The following is a 22,844-nucleotide window of genomic DNA, read 5'->3' as shown; positions in this document are numbered from 1 at the left end:
CTTCCAAGTTATCTATTAACTTTCTAGCTATGGTTAATTGCATCTTTTAAATCATATTTGGACAGATTAATATTATTGGATAATTTGCATATTTAAAAAAAGATTTCATTTGTTGTGTGATTAATTCATAGACCTGACACTACTGATTGACAGATTTTTAATCTTCCCCTTCAAAATGGGCACCATTAGAAAGAGTATGCTGAGAGTACGTGGAAATTATTTTAGCTTTAATCACATGGAATACAATTACATGTGCCATAATACGCCCAACACATGATCAGAACATTTGTTTGTGTGTCTGTTTTTTTCTTCATCTTCAGGTAACAACCTTTACCATAAAGTGAAAAATCAAAGGTGAAATTATTTTTTCAGTAAAGCCTTTGCAACTTTGCTATGTTAAAAATATACCTAACTCCTAATTTATTCTGACTTCAAAAGAGCCACTCCTAAAGTTATAGTTGGACAAAAATGCTATCAGGCCTGCAGGTGTATACATAGATTGTACTGACTACATTGCACAGATACCTGCTAATCAACGCCCATACGTCCTTTAAACACTACAGAGTTTCTGAGAAACTGGAGCACAGACATCTCAGAAACTTGTTTCATGTGACTGCGCACATAGCATTCTGCTTAACCGCATAATTTACTTAATTAAAATGAAAATGCTCACACAAAAACATCAGACACAACTGACAGAAGCGGTTCCAAAACTGAAAGTACCTAAACTGCTTTAAGTACTTTTAGTTCTTGAAAGTCTACTTATGTGTCATCACTCATAAATAAAACTGTACTTTTGGCATTAATCCATCCAGTCTTCATGAGGATTTATTCTAGTCTATGTTGCTCTGGATGGAATTAGGTCAAAGTCTAAAATGGAAGCTGACAGTAACAATTAAAAGTTTAGCTTCATTTAATATTTAAGTTAATGTTCAAAGTTTATTTTTAAGTAAATTAGCCATTTCAAACACTAGTGTATTATTAATTCATTTTAGTTGATGATGATGATGATGATGGTTATTATTATTATTAACAATATTATTGTTGTTATAAACAATTTGACTGTGTGCATCTTTGTGCCCACCATTTCCTGCAAGCAGGAATCACATGTGTATTCATTCATGAGCTTTGTTTCTGAGATATTGTATAATCTCAGAAATTTTATTTCTATTCATGGCATTCTGAATGTTAACAACCTGATGGAAATTGACAACTATATTGAGACCTTTACAATGACATTCATACACTGTTAAAAAAAAAAAAAATCCTAGAAAAACAGTGATATTCCGGCAGCTGGGGCGCCAAAATACTACCATCAAATAACAGAAAATAACTTTCTCATAAAAATACGGTTATTTTCAGTAATGACAATACAGTTTGTTGCCCTAATTTTACATGAGATTTTGCCTTTTTCAAGTGCTTTTAAACATTAAATTAGGAACATGTTAATGTGATTAAACAATGAAATTACCTATAAACAAGGTCAGTGAATGTGGCAATATGAATAATAATACTTAAATGTACAGAAATATACAGTCAACAGTTGGTTTAAATAATAATGGATTGCATGCCCTGGGCCAGACTGACAGAAGCGAGGCTGCCATATCGCGCCATCACCCCTCTGGCCATCACCAGCAGGCGGTAGGTGAAGTGCCTTGCCCAAGGACACAACGACCGAGACTGTCCGAGCCGGGGCTCGGACCGGCTACCTTCTGATTACAAGGCGAACTGCCAACTCTTGAGCCACGATCGCCCTAAATAGCAATAATTATTATTATTATTTGATGTAAAAAACGTTTATGAGAATCATTTTATATATTTTTCCATAGCATTACATTTGAATTTAACAGTTCAATCTTTCAAATAACGGACACATATTTGTGAAATCATGATACATTTGTGAATGTATTTTAACAATCTAAATATGCATATGTACAGACAAATACATTTAAAAAAACAAGAAAATTATGTTTTATTACATTACAGTGATTTTACGTTAATTTACATTTGAAATGTGAAATCACTGTCTATTTATGTAAATTTAATGATATTCTAGAAGAACAGAACAAAACTGTAAAATACACAGTAAAATACTTTTATATTAGGATTTTTCTTTACAGTGTAGAAAACACTGGTGACACCAGTGATAACTAGGCTTAAAGCTTTATAAATCAATAGTGGTTACGAAAGTGTGTTGTTTTTTGTTCCCTTAAATTCCTGTTTTCGACCTTCTTTAACAACTACAAAAGAAACAAAAATCGATAACTTGTCTTACTAGAAGTTTAGCATCATCATTATTAACATTACAGGAGGGAACCTTTCCGGGCAATATCACACCGTGCAGTTCTGGGGGATGTTGACTGCCCATTCTTCACCCGCTTCCCCCCCCCACGTCCTTTTTACATGGTGTAAGATGTGAAGATTCTTTTTTTTTTCTTTTTTTTTTTCATGTGCTGCAGGGCTTTTTTTTTACCGTCCTCAAGCTGCTCTCCTAGTTAGGAGCTCAGTCTGAGTACAGTTCTCTTTTCTCCTCGTGTCCCTGATGTTGTTTAATTTCATTGTTATTCTTATCATTTTACCTCTCTCCAACCTGTCCTCCCAACGTGCCATGGATGTGTGGTCGGAAGGGGTCCAACCTTCGCTGCACATGACAAAAAATAAAGTTCATTTATTATTGATGCACATTGTTTATCTCCTTAATACTTTCCTGTATTGCTTGAACATGAAGAAAACTGTGACTTCATCTTATTAAATGACAATGAAAACTATTTGTGACTGTTTCTGCAGTTTTACCTCTTGGAAGTTTTGGCCATTTTAAAATGATACATTGCTGGCTGGACTCTTTCATAACTGCATTTGGTTTCCTTAACTAGGGCAAATTGTTTAATATTTTAAGAGCTTGCTGTTCTAGTTCACAAAAAGTGCTTAAACCATGTACCTTTGGAAAAAAGTGTGTAGTTTTATTCCCAGTTGGTTTAAAAGCTGTGAAGCTGCCATTTTTTTCCCACTCTTGTTTTAAGCTTGCAAATGTACGAATGTGTAGTGGTTAACAAGCTCTATCATCAATGAAATGTTGAAATATCAGGCCAAACAACATGCACCATTCTCACGATGCTGTTCCTGCTTTTGTAACAGTGGTATTTGATGGTATTGAGATAACCGAAACCAAAGGTAAATACATTCAACATGGATATTTTAATCTTTTCTCATCACTTATAAAAGCTTCCATCTGAGATGAATTTCTTACAGATTTTAGGAAATTTACATTGTCATTTTACAGTAAGTCTATCTGACTTAAGTGTTTAAAACCATCTGCAAAGTTCAGCATCTTAGTGACACATCACAGTCTTATTAAAAAAGCTCAGCTTAAAAAATAAAATTTAAACATAAAATATTTTAAAGTTCTAAAATGACAGCAATTAACATGAATGGAAAGAAATGTTTGTGTGTAAATGTGTAAAAAACTCATTTTAAAAAAGTCCAGATCTGCTTGTGCACTATATATTCTTGAAATATAAGAAAAGGCACAAAGATAAAACTATAAATGTATATTTTCAGAAATATAAATAACATGCTGTCAAGTGTGTTTGATTGACCATCATCCAAAATTAAGGCAGTTAAATAAGACCTTATTATGAGTAAGTTGCCTGTGTGCTGGTTTGTGGTGTTAAATGTCATTGCTTTCTTGACGTTGGCTCTGTGTAATCCAATACAAAAGGGTAGCAATATGTTTCAGATGAGAAAAAGCATTTATAGAAACACTGTGGGGTACCTTTTTATGCCATTGAGACTCAATTTGAGACTACTGTGTGGGTAGTAAGTTTTTTAACTGACCTCCCAGTCCATTGTTCACCAGTGATGCTAAGTTTCAGTCATTGAGCAAAGGTATGGTTTATAAGGTTGGGGAAACCTGCAGTCAGCTGAGGCTGAAGAGGTCAAATGGGTGAGTGACAAAACGTTTCTCTCACTGAAAACGCTAAGTACAGATGAACAGAATCAAATTTTGGGGATTTCCTTAGCTGGATGATTGAGCATTCATCAAGATGCATCAAGTTAACCACCACCTCTGTTTTCTTGCGGACGTTCAGATGGAGGTGATTTCTTCTGGACTACTCTACAGAGAGTGTTTCACTGTTGCACTGGTAATCTGAGGTGTAGAAATTACAAAGGAATGTAAAATAATACTTTATGCTCAGTTTGACCATTCAGACGTTTTGCACTCTAAATCTATAAAACTATTTCCAGTAAATAGTTTTCTTCATTCATCCATTTTAATCTAAACTAGCATTTACTCTAGTCTATGTTGCTCTGAATGGAATGACGAGTGCTGTAATTTAACTTTATTTAAGTATTACAACAATCAAAATAAGAGAACTTTATTAATCCCAGAGGACATTTTGTGGTAAGAGTTGCTCCTGTCTTTATTGTCTTGGAAATGCTCATGAAGGCTGATTGGATTGCTGCCAAAAGTATAGTTTGATGTATGAGTAATAATGAGTAATGGCTTGGTATATACATAGGCATAAGTTAATTTAGTTCCTGAAAGTCTAGTTACACACCCAGGCATCATTCAACATCAGTCATACATAAAACTGTACTTTTGGCAGCAATCCATCCAGCCTTCATGAGCATTTTCCTGTAGTCTCTGTTGCTCTGGATGGAATGATGAGTGCTGTAATTTAACTTTATTTAAATCTTAAAACAATCAGAAACAGAGCACTTTATTAATCCCAGAGGACATTTTGTCTTAATAGTTGGTCCTGTCCTTATTGTCTTGGAGCAACTGTGATCACATAATTTTCTCAGGGATTAATAAAGTCTTCAAGAGGAAATGCTCATGAAGGGATCGCTGCCAAATGTACAGTTTGATGTATGAGTGATGGCTCATGTGTACGCAGACTTTCAGGAACCAAATTAAAAATAATAAAGTCTGTCTCCCCTCAGCTTGTATCACTTGTATGTAGTTTAAGGTTTAAGCATTTGATCAGAATATTTGGCGAATGGTGATGTTGTCCTGTTGCTAGAAGTTAAATTAAAGAATTAGGCCTTAATGTTATAACAGAAAACTCCAAGCAACAATTATTCAGAGGATTGTTTGGATTTCCCAAACTGGTTTCTGTGTTTCCCAGAAAGTACAGGGCAAACCACATATATGTTGAAGATTTTTATATTCGTATAAAGGGGTTGGTATAAAAAAGAAAAAAAGAAAAACTGAGATAGCAGTCAGTACTCAGTTTACAATTAACATGATTCAAACCAAAACCCTGCGACAAAACAGCCTCTCTCTCTTGCAAAGGATTGTCATCCCTTTTTCCTCGACAGTGCTTCAAGGTGAAAAAAACAACTTTAAAAAACCCCCATAAAGATCATTCCATGTAATTATTTTGCAGAGATGAAGATCCAGTCACATGTCTTATGGAGGTGTTTTCCAGCCAGCAGCAGGGTTGGACTGAGGGAATAAAAAGAGGGAGGACGAGCTGAGCTGCATCTGATAACAGGCTGAACGGAGACACAGGTACATCAAAGGTAAGACACTGTGCTGCTCAGGTGAACTAGACGGAAGGAAGAATTAGCCTAGAGTCTAAAATAGAAGCTAACAGTAGCATTTAAAAGTTTAGCATTACTTAATTTTTATGTTAATGTTCAAAGTTTATTTTTAAGTAAATTTGCCATTTCAAACACTAGTGTATTATTAATTCATTTTAGTAAACTGATTGATTATTATTAATATTATTGTTATAAACAATGTGGGTTTTTGCTCATTTCAGATGAAGTGGTTTGTACTAGCTGCCTTTACTGTGTGCATCTTTGTGCCCACTGATTCCTGTGAACCGGGACCACGTGGTGTGTATTCATTGATGAGCCTATTTTCTGAGATATTTTGAAATTAGTGTTCCGCAATATTTCTACTCATGGCATTCTGAATGTTAACTTTTCTCCCTTCTCATCCAGGCTGGTGTTATCACCAGAATATATGCAGTAAGTACCCAGTACATCTATTATATGTTGCCCACTGGGTGACTGCACTTCAGTGACTTTATGTGTCCTTTTTGTTAGCTGTAGATGAGCCCAACTGGCCAAAAAATTACACCCATTGCAGCGGAACTCGACAGTCACCCATTAACATCGTCTCAGAATCTGCCAAACCGAACGACAACCTGACTGAAATTCATTTTGAAAATTATAATGACACTTCCAAGATAGATTTCATAGAAAATAATGACAACACAGGTGAGAATGGTTCTTATACAGTGCTTTTCTACTCTATCTGAGCACTCAGAGCTCAGAACTGGGTTTATGGCTTTATAAGAAAGTAGTGGCTGCAAAAGTGTTTTCGTACCCTGAAAGTTCTGTTTTTGACTTACTTTAACAACTACAAAACAAAAAAAAAAACAAAAAAAATGAAAACTTGTATAACTGGAATTTCAATGCAGTTCCCTATCCTACAATTAAATGCACTGGCCTTCAGCTAAATTTTCCTACTTACGTCTCGCAGGTTTGGTATAACTTCATCCTGTTTTTTGTATTTCCATTCTCTTACAGTCAGAGTTAACCTTAGGAAAGGAGTTAATATTAGACTAGGGAACCTGTCCGATGTATACGAAACCCTACAATTCCACTTCCACTGGGGCAACGGCTCCTCTGTCCCCGGCTCAGAGCACACAGTGGATGGAAAGCGCTATCCTATGGAGGTACAGATGTTTTTTCATATTATATTAATGATATTGACATTTTTCTTTGCTAATAAAATTTTAAGATTGATATTAAAAATAAGAAAAAATCTGTATACCATATAACTTAATTTTCCCAGCTGCATATTGTGAACACCAAGGAAATGTACAATCGGTGTATAGCTGATGCCAGTAAAGATCCCACCGGAATTGCAGCACTTGGTTTCTTCATTGAGGTGAGAGAAGCAGCACACAAGTTTTTATAATGCCTGCTGTCTACTTCAGAGACAAAGAGAATTATTATGTATTGCAGCATCACAATATCTTTGAGGTGTTTTTCCTTGTTGGTCTATTTCAAACTATGAGGTGGGGAAATGGCCTGTATTTATATAGCGCTTTTATGGTCCCTAAGGACCCCAAAGCGCTTTACATATCCAGTCATTCACTATACAATCAATATGCATTTTTTTCCAGGTAATGTCAGACAACTCAACTGGTCAGCCGGAAAGCTGGCGCAATTTGACCTCTTACTTGGCCAAAATCACAGAAAGAGGTAACAGTTTTGAAAAAAAAAAACTCCTCTCTTGTTTCTGGCTCGAAATCGTCTCATTAATAGTTCCTTCATGTAGTCCTTGTTTCTGTCCTCAGACAACAACGTTTCGTTTAGTTCGACTGCAGCCGGGTTTTCCCTGAAAGACCTGCTTGGCAATGTGTCTCTCTCTAAGTATTACCGCTACCTTGGATCTTTGACGACCCCCAATTGTAGTGAGGCGGTGGTCTGGACCGTTTTTAAGGAACCGATTAAAGTCAGCAAAGATCTGGTAGGTGTTATTTCATTTCTTCCTTGTGTCTCCTAATTGTCATTGCTGCAAGCACATAAACACTGTTAGTGGTTCATGGAGCTAACTGGAAACAAAAAAATGTCTCATGACCAGATTGACCTCTTCAGCACCACAGTGCGTGTCGAAAACAACACATCACAACTCATGACAAACGTCTACAGACGCATACAAAATCAAACAGATAGAATAGTCTGGACTCAGAGGAGCAACGGTTCTGCCTCGACAACCTGCTTCTCCCTGGGTCTGCTGCTCCTCAGTCTTGCACTGGGCTCGAGTTGGAGCTAAAAACAGAAAGAAGACGTCATCAGCAACTTTTCTGATCAACCCGTTGCCTCACTTCAGCACATGCATTCTTTCCCCATTTAATTAAAACTGAGCTGACATATATACCTGTATACACTAGACAAGGAATCATAGTTACTTTCATAAATTGTGTGTAATCATATATACTCATATATACTATGCATACTCATAATGAAGTGTTTATATAGTGGAGTCACTGTGTTAAACATTTAACCCGTATGTTCAAATCACATGATCCATATATTTAGTTCATATATATCTCCCAGTATATTAATGAAAAATTTGTGCCACTTGTTGTATGAACACATGTTGATTAATACTGCTTAAAAATGTAACAATGGGGGTCAGTAGGAAACCTTTGATATCTTTATGGCCTACTGTGACTAGTCCAACAAAGGGTTAATTCAACTTGGCACTGCTAAAGTATGTGCATAAGACCCTTCTTGGCATGCAGCTGCATTTAACTGTACAACAGAAGCACGCAGTGGTTTGAGACGGCTGTGCAGCAGAAGCATGCAGCTGTGTTTAACTGGACTGCTTCACGGCATGTGCAGCCCTTCAACTGCTGTACAACAGAAGCAAGCAGTTGTTTGGATGGATGCAAAGCAAGGGCCTGCTGCCTTTTCTGGGGCTATAAGCTAAAAAAGATGAGCCCCTTCAAATAGCTATAAGATAAAAGCATAAGCCCCTCAAACGGCTATAAGGAAATAAACATAAGGTTCCCTAAGCTGCCGAGATTAAGAGGTTCCTTTGATGTGAACGGCTGTAAGGTAAAAGCAGACGGCTCTGTGAATGACTAAAGCCAGAACTGTACAGCCTTTTAATATTTCTATAAGCAAAACAAACCTGGCCTCTGCAGGGCAGGCACCTGAAGTTCTGGCCCTCGCCTCAAACGCCAGAAGGCAATGAAGTAAACCCTTACACAACATGGATAGCAGCTTATGTCTAGCATGGGCGCCCAGCAAAAGTGTTAGATGGATTAAATGGTAAATGGCCTGTATTTATATAGCGCTTTCTAGTCCCTAAGGACCCCAAAGCGCTTTACATATCCAGTCATTCACCCATTCACACACACATTCACACACTGGTGATGGCAAGCTACGTTGTAGCTACAGCCACCCTGGGGCGCACTGACAGAGGCGAGGCTGCCGGACACTGGCGCCACCGGGCCCTCTGACCACCACCAGTAGGCAACGGGTGAAGTGTCTTGCCCAAGGACACAACGACCGAGACTGTCCGAGCCGGGGCTCGAACCGGCAACCTTCCGATTACAAGGCGAACTCCCAACTCTTGAGCCACGATCGCCCCCCATTAACTGATTAACTGCCTTTCTGTAGACTTTCAGACTCACTTTGGCCATAAAGCTGACAAAGGGACCCTATGCAGTGATGGATGAGAGATTGGTTTGCAAGAAGTTATGGTGTAGGGCTGTGTATGTCATAAGCAGAAGATGAAAAGAGAAAAACAGAGGATGAAAGGATAACTAAAAACGGGAGGGGGGATCCCTGTCCCTATATAAGATGAGTCCGATATGTGCTCGCTCTCTTCTTCCTGCTGCTTCTTTCCTGTCTGTCTCTTCTGTGTTTGTGCTTTAAGGCTCTACACTCCGGTTTGCTTCGCTTTTTCGTTTGCTTGTTTTTTATGTGTTATTTCCACTTTTAAATGTACTGTTCTGCTGTTTATATGACAATGTTTAATAAACTGTGTTCTAAGAATTCTACTCTTTTCCAGAGAATTATTTTGAGTGATTTGATTTTAATTGGATCTGAAAAGCTGGACTTTCACAGTGTTAGCGGGATAAGGTTATATTGGCTTCAAAATTTGCAAAACGACAGTAGCTTAACCCACAAAATGGAAAATGAAAACCTGCTGATTCATTTATGAAGTTCATGTTATGAAGGCTTTTTGTGTTACTTTCTCAGATGAACAAAATTATTTATCAGTGATGCACATTGTTTATGTCCTTAATACTGTACTGTATTGCTAGAACATGAAGAAAACTGCGACCTTCCTGATCTTATTAAATGACAATTAAAATTATTTATGAGTGTTTCTGCAGTTTTACTGTCTTTTTTAAATTCTTGGAAGTTTCTGGAACTTTTGAAATGATACATAGCTCTGAAAACACAAAAGTCCCCAGTTTTATTCTCTGTTGGTTCAAAACCTGTGAAGCTGCCAATTTTTGTCCACACCAGTGTGGACAAAAAAGTACAGACATCCTGTACTTAAGTAGAAGTACAAATACTACTGTTAAAAATTATTCCAGTAAAAGTTGAAGTACTGATTCAACTTCTTGACTCAAGTAGAAGTAAAAAAGTACAAGCTCTGAAATGTACTCAAAGTAACAAAGTAAAAAGTAGCTCTTTGGAGAATGTTTCTGATTTCTGTCTTATATTAACATAATTATAAAATAATATCAGTAGACGAGAATACAAACTTTAGTCTAACCTTTTTTTTATTCCAACTGTGCACAGCTTGAATCTGAAGAAAAAGAAGGAAAATAAAAATACTCCATTTTCTGTTGCCTACATTGTAGAGGATGTCTTTGAATCTAAACAGACAAATCAGTACAGTTAGGGGTTAAAGTGGATTCAGGAGGTGGGGGAACTCTAAAATCAGTTTTAGTGGCTCAGTGTGGGGAAAGAATCACAACTCACAATAATTTATATTGGGTGCTACAGTAGATTTTCCTGATGTACATGCTTTGATCAGCTGACCTGCTGCTCTTTGTGGATTTACACAACTAAATTCAACAAAATGACAGCAGACGTTTCATGAGTTGTTCTGGCTGATTTCCATCGCCCACACTGACTGTATGCATTTCTAGACTCTAGAAAGTTGATATGAAGGTTGAATTCAGTCACTGGATCTAATCAGGCTACTACTCAGACCCCTCTATCTCTTATTCCGACTCTCATCTGCCTTCTGAGTTCCTCCATCCATGCTGGTAAAGAATAATGCAGACGTGGCACCTTTGAAGGTCTGCAGACTGATTGCTAAGTGAAGATTTGTGTGAAGGAATCTCAAACAGGGGCTTTCGTGATTTCATTCTGGTAGTTTTAAATAGTTAGGAATAGGTGATCACTCAGCAACTGTCTGTGAGAGTTTACTGTTATTTGACCTTGTCCTAATTTTCACTCCCTACACAAACAACTCTCAAATCATGTGAATCTATAACTGTTTTATTCTGAGTGCTCAGTAGTGCAATTAACTATTAAAGTGATCTTAAAGTTATTACAGTCCTCATACCATTTGCCAGCACAGGTTTTGTAACCCAAACTTTTCTAGTCTACAACTAACTTAATAGTAAGACTACTAACTTTTCTTAAAGAAATGTTCTGTCTATAATTTCAATGGTAGGTTTTTTTGAATAGTGAGAGATGGAACGAAAACCAAAAAAATCCAGAAACATTTATTTCAAAAAGTTATTAATTAATTTGCATTTTCATGATTGAAATAATTATTTGATCCCCTATTAATCAACAAGATATCTGGTTTATTTTATACAAGTAATGAGCTGACATTGGGAGCCTTCTGACCTTGCTACCTGTATAAAAGACATCCATCCATAGAAGCAATCAATCATGGTGCAGAGATTCCAAACTCTGCACCATGGCCAAGACAAAAGAGCCTTCCAAGAATGACAGAGACAAGATTGTGGACTTACACAAGGCTGGAATGGGCTCCAAGACCATCACTATCAGCTGGGTGAGAAAGTGACAGCAGTTGATGCGATTATTGGCAAATGGAAGAATCATAAAATAACTGCCAATCACCCTCGGTTTGGAGCACCACACAAGATCTCACCTCGTGGAGTTTCAATGATAGTGAGAACGGTGTGAAACCAGCCCAGAACTACACGGGAGGATCTTGTCAATGATCTCAAAGCAGCTGTGACCATAGTCACTAAGAAAATAGTTGGTAACACACTACGCTGTGAAGGACTGAAATCCTGTAGTACCTGCAAGGTCCCCCTGCTCAAGAAAACACATGTACAGGCTCATTTGAAGTTTGCCACTGAACATCTCAATGATTCAGAGGAGGACTGGGTGAAAGTGTTGTGGTCAGATTAGACCAAAATCGAGGTATACAACAACACTGTCCTTAACATCAAACATGTAGGTGGAAAACATTATGTTTTGGGGGTGTTTTTCTGGCTGGTAGATGACGAGCCAGTCGACTCTGCTTATCTCATCCAAGCTGATTTGTTCAGACTACAATCACCAGGACTTAACCTTTTTTCTGCTACTGACTATTCACTGATATAGTGTACTTTTTGTCACCACACCCTAACATCTGATGCTCCTGATCGAAGGTGCGCCATTTCATATCTTTTCAAATGTTTTGTTTCATTAGCTCTCTGAGTAAGAGAAACTGAAACAGATGCAATGTGCAGTAAAACCTGAGTATGTTCATTTGAAACCTTTGCCAGATCCAAATAAATACAGACAGATTAATGCAAGATGGATTGCTGCTTACAGTGAGAATGAAGTGACTGAGGACATATTCCGGTGGTGGAAAGAGTACTGTTGAGGATCTCTTTAGTCCCTCTGACATGCAGCACATCCTCCAGTCGCTTCTGGAAATCAGCTTCCTTTGTAGTCTGTGTCTGTAGGGAGCAATGCCAGAAGAGGATGGCTTGCTCAGTTGTTAGGCATTTTCTAATTCTCCCTATCCCATTTATCCAACAGTGCACTGGGATCATACAGAAGCAGTACAGTGAGAGGCTGGCAGCACTGCTGAGTGAAACTGTTAAGTTAGAGCATACAGTGAAAAATAATGAAAGAAACTCACATTCCAGAATATGATGATGGTGCATGTGTGTAGGTGTGATGACCTCATAAATTCTTAATTATTTGGGCTCTTACATTTAGTTCCAGAGCTTGTTGATAGTTCCTCATTAAGTATTTAAATGAGTTTGATGTTACTACCGTAATTCCCGGACTACAGAGCGCACCTGATTAAAAGCCGCATGCTCTGATTTTAGAAAGAAAATCAATTTTGTACTTGTACAGGCCGCACCGGATTTTAAGCCGTATGCGTTTCACTCGTAATATGAGATATTTACACAGAAATATTACACGTGAGGATTTTTAACGTTTAATTTAATCCATAAGGTAACATAAACGTTATGGTAACATACAAAAAATACATACTGCAAATGCTTCATTTTCCTCGAACAGCGCCTGTAACATGGCTACCTTTAAGTATACATACGTATCGGTAACACACAAATTACGTTGCTTATGGTTTTTTTACGGAACAGTGCACAAATAACATTACAACGTCTCTTAACAACCGGTAAAAATATATACCATATATATACTACTTATCAATTTTATTGGTCTACTGTTACCAGGCAAAATGTTTTTGGCCGCATGAAAAAAAAATGCATTAGCCGCACCTCAGTATAAGCCGCAGTGTTCACAGTGTGGGAAAAAAGTAGCGGCTTATGACCCGAAAACTACGGTAGTTATAAAAGACTATTTCACTAACTGCATTTCTAAAATATTTAATTTAAGAAACTATTTTTTATAGTGAGAAGCTGGTTGGAATTAGTACTAGGTGAGGGACCAGACAAAGAGCAATTCAAAAACCCCTATGCGTGAAAAATCTAGGGAAGTTTGCCCTCCCCAGCATAGGGTTACTGGGGGCCTATTACACGAACGTTATGTGACTTAGTGTAAGGAGAAAATGTATGTAAGCCCCTTAAGAGGCTTTGCATACACACACACAAACAAAATGTTCCTCTGGAAATGGTCAGGTAAAAAATGACTGGACTGAAATGTGTGGAAAAGCAGCTAATGTCCTAAGTAAAACTTTGAAAGATCTTCAGAAACCCTGAAGAACTATTTCAAAAAGATCATAAAAAAGACATCTGGCTCTGAAGCAAATTATCAAGACATTAGGAGTTGCTTAAGACTTTTTTACAGTACTGTATGACAACTTCCATCTCATCAGTATTGAAAAAATTACAAATGTTTTGTCTTGTAGTGCGTATGAGTTATATTGTTAAAAGTGTAATATTCTTACCACGATAACTGTCAGGCTCCAAAGACACATCTTTATATGTTTTCACCTTCTGGCCCCATGTTGTGTATTGCACATAGCCTCCCTTCCAGTGGTTTGCACCAACAATAGGCATCTGAATTCCCTACATTGTAGACAAATCATAGCTCTTATATACAATTTATTTTACATTAAAAATCTGGACTGTGTTTAACTGTATAACTGTCTGTTTACAGAAAAATAAATGAAAAAGAGAGACACAATACAACAATTTCCACTTTATAAGTCCATTCTTTCATTCAAGCATTCATTGTGCTACAAGCAGTATATTAATGAGGCATTAGGACTGTAATCATTATGGATACACTTTCAAAAACTCCATTCACTGTTGCCTTGAAGAGAAGATGGTATGGGTAGTCCATATGTATTAGAATGGTTCATCTGAAAGCACACACAATTGTACATGGTGATACTTTTGCAGCCTTTGGAATGGTTGGACCACTCATCTGACAGTAGATAATGCCAGGTTGTCATAATACAGCAGGTTGATTTTTTCCATGTCCCTTAAACAATGATTAATACCATAAAAGACCAAACAAATCTGAAAAAAAGAAAGGTCCTACACAACTCTTCAGAATCTGCTGACTTGGTGAAGTAACGTTAGTCTATTTAAAGAAGTTGGACCACACACCTGACAGGAGACACGGTCAAGCTGTGATTAGTACAGTAGGTTAATTCTTTCCTGGCCCCTTAAACAGTGGTTCATTTCATGTAAGAGTGACCAAATTGAAGACCCCTCAGAACTGGGTGATTTAAAAACAATATAAGTACATGTTCATTCAAAGCTGTGCAAAAATTCACCTTGCTACAAAGTATAGGCATTGGGTTGAAACTTTATGACTTGTATTATTTTTTAATTAATTAATTAATTAATTAATGGCTGTATTTGTTGTTATTTTTCCCAGCATTTTTTAGCATTCATAGCTTAATTTCATGAAATATCCATATGATGTTCAGAGCTGAAAAACACAGTTAGTGTTAGTGTAAAACTTTATTTAAAAAGAAAACAAATGAAGATTCAGTCCTATGTCCTTTGGGGGTTCATAATACTGAAACACTTTCAACGTATTAAATATTCTTATTGTACCACATGAAATCAGCTGATTTTGTGAAGGACAAATGAGAGGCACGCTGATTTTTCATTCAATGATCTCCATGCATTTTTTAAAACAAGACAACAGCATCCTGTCCTGTTGCAGGATGCTGTGGTAGCCATGCTGGTTCAGTGTGCCTTCAATTTTGAATAAATTCCCAACAGTGTCACCAGCAAAGCACCTCCACACTATCACACCTCCACTTCCTCCATGCTTCATGGTGAGAACCATGCATGTAGAGACCATCTGTTCACTTTTTCTACATCACACAAAGACACAGCAGGTGGAACCAAAGATCTTACATTTGGACTCATCAGACCAAAGCACAGATTTCCACTGGTCTAATATCCATTCCTTGTGTGTCTTAGTCCAAACAAATCTCTTCTGCGTGTTGCTTTTCCTTTGTAGTGGTTTCTCAGCAGCTATTTGACCATAAAGGCCTGATTCATGCAGTCTCCTCTGAATAGTTGATGTAGAGATGTGTCTGTTTACTGGAACTCTGTGTGGCATTTATCTGGGCTCTAATCTGAGGTGCTGTTAACTTGCAATTTCTGAGGCTGGTGACTCAAATGAATTTATCCTCAGCGGCAGAGGTGACTGTTGGTCTTCCTTTTCTGGGGCGGTCCTCATGTTTCGCCATAGTGCTTGATGGTTTTTGCGACTGCACTTGGGGACACATTCAAAGTTTTAGCAATTTTCTGGGCCGACTGACCTTCAGTACTTAAGGTAATGATGGACTGTTGTTTCTCTTTACTTTGCTGATTGGTTCTTACCATAATATGAATTCTAACAGTTGCCAAATAGGGCTGTCAGTGTACCAACCTTCTGCACAACACAGCTGATGGTCCCAAGCCCATTAAGAAGGCAAGAAATTCCACAAATGAACCTTGACAAATCACACCTGTGAAATAAAACCATTTCAGGTGACTACAGCACAAAGCTCATTGAGAGAAGTCCAACGGTTTGCAACGCTGTCAGCAAAGCAAAGGGTGGTTGCTTTCAATAATCTAAATATAAGACAAATTTAGAGTTATGTATTCTATCTATTCTATCTCTATTTAAAAAAATAGAGATGGCTGTGCAAGCTGCAGAGTGTAGAAATATCGACTTTGAATTATAGATGTATTTAGTCATCTTTGTGAGTTCCTCGATCGATGTCGTGTACCTGTGAGTAAGTAGGACTGATTCTTCCGCTTCCTTCACTGTGGAATATGTAGATGCTGCCTTCACCATCATTCTCCAAAGGTGCTCCAACTGCTAAATCCCTGAATCCATCTGAGTTTAGATCAGGCAGTACAGCAAGAGAAGAGCCGAACCTTTCCTTTGACACCTGCATGTCCTCATGTATTAACATAGCTACAGTGAAAGATACAATTTAGCATAGTTACATATACAATGGGTGATCAACTTTATCAGTTTCATATTCTTCCAAAAGCGGTTTTCGAAACATCCTTATGAACTGACTAATGCTTGAACATTGCTGTAGGTCCACAGGAAAACTGTTCCTCAGTTTGACCCCACAAATGGTAACACAAAAGGCTTTTACCTTAGTCCGTGCTTTAAGAGTCTTCAGATTTAATTTTCCCCTTAATTCATAGTCCCCTTCTCTGTCAAAAAACATCCTCTGTACATTTCCTGGTAACATATTATATCTGGCTTTGTACATCATTTTTGCAGGTTTATATTTTACAAGATGCATAAACTTCAGAATTTTTTATTTAAAGAACATAATGCTAGTGTGGTCTCTAAATCCTGCTTTAGTTAACATCCTGATTGCATTTTTCTGAATTTTACACAATGGTTGAAGTGAAGTTTTGTATGTATTTCCCCAGATTTACACACAGTATTCCAAATATGGCAGTATAAGTGTACAGAAAAACACCTGGAGTGATTTGGAAGGCAAAAAATGTTTACCTTTACTCAGAACAGAGATGCTTCTTGACAGTTTAGGTTGTAAATGCTTTATGTGAGGTTTCCAGCAGATTTTGTTATCTATTATCACACCCAGAAATTTTGTATGACAAACCTGCTTTACTTCAACATTATTTATCAACAATTTTGCTCCAGCATCTTTTTTTCAATTTCCAAATAACTTAAATGTAGTTTTATTCAAATTTAGTGATAACTTGTTTCTGTCAAACCATGTTTTCAGTTTAATCATTTCTTGTGTGACAATTTCCATAAGCTGCTGTGAATTCTCTCGAGCACAAAAAATATTTGTATCATCTGCAAATAAAATAAACTGTAATATATCAGATGTTTTACATATATCATTGATGTACAGGATAAACAGCTTTGGTCGTCCCAATACTGACCCCATGTGGAACTCCACAAACAATGTCCAGGCACTCTGATTGATATTCACCAAACTACACAAATTGTTGCCTTTCTCTCAAATAACTCCTGACCCACTCTAGCACCACTCCTCTGATGCCGTAGTACTCCAGTTTATCAAGTAATATTTCATTATTAATTGTGTCAAAAGCTTTTTTTAGGTCAATGAAAACACCAACTGTGCATTGTCTTTGATCTATATTATTGGTGATATTTTCAATTAGTTCCATTAATGCCATGGATGTTGATCTATTTGGTCTGAAACCATACTGACTGTTCATTATTATTTTATGTTTATCTATAAATTTGTCAAGTCTATTAATGAAAACTTCTTCCAGTATTTCTGAAAATTGTGAAAGTAGAGAAACGGGCCTGTAATTTGTGAATTGGTGTCTATCTCCATTTTTAAACAGTGGTATTACTTCAGCTGTTTTCATTTTTGTTGGGAATGCAGCAGTTTGTAGAGACAAATTGCAAATGTACGTTAAAGGTTTGGAGATGCCATCGATAACCAGTGATGGGAATAACGGCGTTACAAGTAACGGCGTTACTAACGGCGTTACTTTTTTCAGTAACGAGTAATCTAACTAATTACTATTCCTATCGTTACAACGCCGTTACAGTTACTAACAAGGTAACGCGGTCCGTTACTATTTTTCAACAAACAGTTGAAGCTGTGTTCAGTTCACCGCATCTTATATCAGCTGCAGGAAGTAGCTGTAAGTAATCTGGGCGCTACAGCTTTAAGCAGCTGCGCGCTCCCGCACGGACGGTAATCACGATCACTGTCTAGCACAACACCTGGAGCTAAGGAGGCAAAACAATCGCATGAGTGCTGCTGTTTGACTGAGGAAGAATAAAGTAGTCGTGGTAAGCCGATCACATGACCACTTAAAGACAAAGCAACAAGGTGCTAGTTTTTAAATTGTGCCGATAGGCCACGTAAAACCAGAGTCATGATAAACGATATATACGCGGCGTTTTTTCCTCAATAGTTTCGCCACGTTAGCGCTAGCAAGCACTCTCTGCTTATGAGCAAAAAAACAAAACAAAACAGGGGAAGTTTTAGGAGTGACGGAGAGAGAAAGAGAGAGGGAGAGAGAGAAAGAGGGAGAGAGAAAGAGAGAGGGAGAGAGAGCAGGAAAAGAGAGAGAGAGAAAGAGAGAGCGAGTTTTGAGATGTGAGATTTGTGACGTTTAGCGTGTTTGGAGTGTGTAGTTAATGTGTTGTCTTGTGTAGTTAGTGTGTAGTGTTGTGGATAGTTTTGTGTTGTGTGTCAGAACAATGAGGCGACTGCTGTCTCCAGGTAGAAACAGCAGTGATACACCTGCTGCTGTCAGACCTGCAGGTATCAGGCTGTGATGTTCTCCTTTATAGTGGACAGAAATGATTTTTTTGGAGTGGCACAAATAATTTGTGTGGCATCTTATTGAAAAACAGCTGATTGTTCTGTAAATAGTTTGAAATGGTTATTTAAAAAAAGGGTAAAAGGTAAATGGATGCAAATAACTTTGTTGTTTGCAAAACTTGTGCATAGGATTTTAAAATTGACAATTAATATTTGCATTTGAAGTTATAAAATATGATTCATTAAACATGTTTATGGTTGTTACAGTAAAAATATAACTTTTTCTACTCTGATTTTATGTTTTTTGTCTGATTTTAGATCAATTCTGGTTATACAGTATGACAAAATGAGAACATAACTGTAAATTCAGGCACGTGAGGTTGCGCTAAAAAGAATGATACCAAACAAGGCAAAGTAAATAGTTTTTAAAGGTAAAATGTGGAGAGAAAATCAAGAGTAGTAAAAAAATGGCCAATTATACCCTGGACGCCAGAGGGTTAAACGTTCTTTGTTTTTTTTTTTAAGTAACGCAATAGTTACTTTTCCAAGTAATTAATTACTTTTAGAATATTGTAACTCAGTTACTAACTCAGTTACTTTTTTGAAGAAGTAACTAGTAACTATAATTGAATTACTATTTGAAAGTAACTTGCCCAACACTGTCGATAACTTTCTTAACGATTTCCATATCGATGTCATCAAAGCCTGTAGAATTTTTCTATTTGTGATTTCCAAACAATATCAATGATTTCCTTTTCTTCTACCACCGTTAAAAACATTGAATGAGGATTACGTTCAATGAGTTCAGTTTCTTTCTCTGTAGAATTTCTTGTATCAGGAATTCTATCAGCCAAGTCTGGCCCAACACTTCCAAAGAATTTATTGAACTCATTAACCACATCACTCATGTTTCTAATATTTCTATCATTATTAGTGAAATACAAAGGGTAATTTAACTCTCTAGAACCATTTTTAATGATGGTATTTAATGTTTTCCAAATCCCTTTAATGTTATTTTTATTCATATTTAATAATTTCTCATAATATTCCTTTTTAGATGACCTCAAATTCCTAGTTAATTTGTTTTTAGATTTCTTGTATTTATTTTCAGCTTCTCTGCTTCTGTTCTTTATAAATTCTCTATACAAGGTGTTTGTCTTTTTACATGCATTTTGTAATCCTTTCGTGATCCATGGGCATGCTGCATATTTGTTTGTTTGTTTTTTTGCTATATTTATTTACTGGGCAATGGCTATCATATAACAATTAAAATTTTCCTAAAAAAGTCTCATAAGCTTTATCAATATTTTTTTCCTTATACAACATCTCCCATTCTTGCTTAAGTACATCACTTTTAAATGCATTTATGGACTCCTCTGTTCTCTCTCTTTTGTATTTTGTTGTATTTTCCTGTTTGACCTTCCTGTAATTGCTGTCATACACTGCAAAAACAGGTGATCACTAATGTCATTAATTAGGAGACCACTTATAGATCTGTTTTCTATTTCATTAGTAAATATATTGTCTATTAAGGTTGCAGACTGTACTGTAATCCTGCTGGGTTTAGTGATCACTGGACAAAGTCCCATGCTATACATTGTATTAATAAACTCATCTGTCATACTATGTTTGTTTGGATTTAATAGGTCTATGTTGAAATCCCCACAAATGAACATAACTTTTTGATTTGTCCTAATAAATGTTTTATCTACCCACTCCTTAAATATTTCAATATTAGAACCTGGTGTTCTATATATACAACTTCCAATGACATACAATGACAAGATCAAAATTAACTGAATTTTGTTGACTGAAGAGATATTCTTGAATGTTCTTTGTTATAGTAATGCATTTTCAACAGTGTAAAACAGACTTAGCAGCCATTTAGGGACCATCATTACATGCATATTCTGGTGATAATGCAAATCACAGTTCATGCGAGTGTGTGATACTACAAATCGTGTATTAATCTGATATCAAGTAAATACAGGTTTACTGGTATTAATATTAACAATACAGAAATACAGATATCGTTATTTTTTACTGTATTTCTTTGAAACCAGAAATGTAAATGTGTCTTTAAAGTACTCCTTCTGATCATCTTCTGTTAGTCAAATGTTCTACATAAATATACAGTGGCTTGCAAAAGCCCCCTTGAACTTTTCCACATTTTGTCACATAACAGCCACAAACATGAATCAGTTTTATTGGAATTCCACATGAAAGACCAATACAAAGTGGTGTACACGTGAGAAGTGGAACGAAAATCATACATGATTCCAAACATTTTTTACAAATAAATATCTGAAAAGTGGGGTGTGTGTAATTAGATGGATTAGATGGACAGAGTTGTGAACAGCAGTTTTCAGATCTGCCGCAAGATCTGAAAACTGCTGTTCACAAATGCTGTCCATCTAATCTGACTGAGCTGGAGCTGTTTTGCAAAGAAGAATGGGCAAAGATTTCAGTCTGTAGATGTGCAAAGCTGGTAGAGACATACCCTAAAAGACTGGCAGCTGTAATTGCAGCAAAAGGTGGTTCTACAAAGTATTGACTCAGGGGGCTGAATAATTTTCAGTTATCTGTATAAAGTCTATAGGTAATCAGCCTACTAAAGTAACAACTATGATGATGCTCCTTCCAGGATTACTTCTGGCTGATAAACAGTTTTGGGAAGGTTACTTTTAATATGTATTCCACTACAGATTACAGAATACATGCCCCAAAATGTATTTTGTAACATATTCCGTTAAGTTACTCAATGAGTAACGTATTCTGAATACTTAATATACTGCCATGGTTTTTACAACTACATGAATGTACTATTGCTGTGTGAGTTATTACTATTACTGAAGGCAACTCGCCATACCGATACCAACTAGATTTTTGAATCTTATATTTAATCTTATATATAATATATAATGAGTAACAGTAGAGTGGACATAAGGTAAGGCTGCACTTTTTGCAGTGATCTCATATAGAAAACTATTTCTGTAGCAGTAATGTGTTTTCTTTTTGTCTGTTAATAATCATGTGAAACTGCACATGATTATTTGCAGCTAGCAGACTGTTAATGCTATTCATCGAGTCTAAAAACAGCATGTTAACACATGGAGATCCTGAGGGCTGCTCCAAACATGATCAGATTATATTTTAAATATTTGTTAAATTCTCTTCCAAACCACAGCAGCTGTCTGTTGTAAGTTTTGAGTGTTTACTAAACTAAAAATAAAAATAAAAGCCTTCTAACTTCTCACCTGTTTGTTTTTATTCAGGCATACATGTGTATCATGTTTATTAAAAGAGGATAAGTTTCTGCATTTCTGTCATGTAGTGATTGTGCTAACTGTATGAAGCTTATTAGGCATTATGAAACTGATGATACGTAAAAGTGAATTTTGCCAAAGTGCTTAAGATATTTTTTTTCTTAAAGAAATCCATTACATCATGTGCAATTTTTTGTGTCATGTGTAATTTTCACATCACAGTTAAATTAAGAGGGGATGGTAGTAAAATCTCCAGAGCTGTGATGTCATCAAGTACACTGCTGTTCCAATGGTATCGCGCTGTGTTCTAGAGAAGTCCAGACTAGCAAAAACACGAGTACTCGTACATGAGTATTGAGAAATGACCTAACACTCTGCAGTCTATGAACAAACCTCAGCTAACGCCAGCGAACAATGTTAGCTCGGTGGCGAGTAACCTTCATTAATAATAATAAAAATCCCACAGCAGTAGTACGTTGAAGATACTGAAGTTTCGCAATTCCCATTCTTCTTATGAAATGGTGTTGGGAATGCATTCCTGGCTATGCACTGCTGGCTCTGGGTCCATTGTGTAACTGACGCCACCAACATTAACAGGAGGCTTAACAAACACATGGCTACATGCTCACCCAACTGAGCTAAAACTGCACCTGGTTGTATTCAGTCAACACAATTGGAGAAGGCATAGAGAGGGGATAGCCTAACATCTGAAACAGGAAATGACTGCCGTGTATTCTATTTATTTCAGCAAAGTAGCTATATTTGGATTACCACCTATTTAAATGGTAACTGTAACGGAAGAAAGTTACTCATATTTTGTATTTTAAATATGTAACGCCGGTGCTTGTATTCCGTTACTCTCCAATACTGCTGTTAACATGATCTTCTTCGTCCTTATTTGTTAAGGGTGTTTGACA

General features: G+C 36.8%; 1 protein-coding gene across 1 annotated transcript; it reads left to right on the top strand.

Moving 5' to 3' along the window:
• The first annotated feature begins 5,538 nt into the window (after positions 1-5,538).
• LOC100707773 (carbonic anhydrase 4-like) lies at positions 5,539-8,796 on the top strand. The gene is made up of 9 exons (XM_013272529.2): positions 5,539-5,547; positions 5,769-5,844; positions 5,953-5,979; positions 6,058-6,231; positions 6,544-6,692; positions 6,812-6,907; positions 7,146-7,224; positions 7,320-7,492; positions 7,607-8,796. The coding sequence occupies exons 2-9, from the start codon at positions 5,769-5,771 to the stop codon at positions 7,796-7,798; spliced, it is 966 nt and encodes a 321-aa protein (XP_013127983.1). The 5' UTR covers positions 5,539-5,547; the 3' UTR covers positions 7,799-8,796.
• Positions 8,797-22,844: the final 14,048 nt, after the last annotated feature.

The sequence above is a fragment of the Oreochromis niloticus genome, linkage group LG8, assembly GCF_001858045.2.
Source record: "Oreochromis niloticus isolate F11D_XX linkage group LG8, O_niloticus_UMD_NMBU, whole genome shotgun sequence".
NCBI lineage: Eukaryota > Metazoa > Chordata > Actinopteri > Cichliformes > Cichlidae > Oreochromis > Oreochromis niloticus.
This window is presented reverse-complemented; position numbering and strand designations above follow the sequence as displayed.

Bases quoted from the DNA above. Each gene is read 5' to 3' on its own strand.
- LOC100707773 (XM_013272529.2), top strand. From the start codon at position 5,769: ATGAAGTGGTTTGTACTAGCTGCCTTTACTGTGTGCATCTTTGTGCCC. The intron at 6,693-6,811 runs GTACAGATGTTT...TAATTTTCCCAG, and splicing joins GAAAGCGCTATCCTATGGAG to CTGCATATTGTGAACACCAA. The intron at 7,225-7,319 runs GTAACAGTTTTG...TTCTGTCCTCAG, and splicing joins GGCCAAAATCACAGAAAGAG to ACAACAACGTTTCGTTTAGT.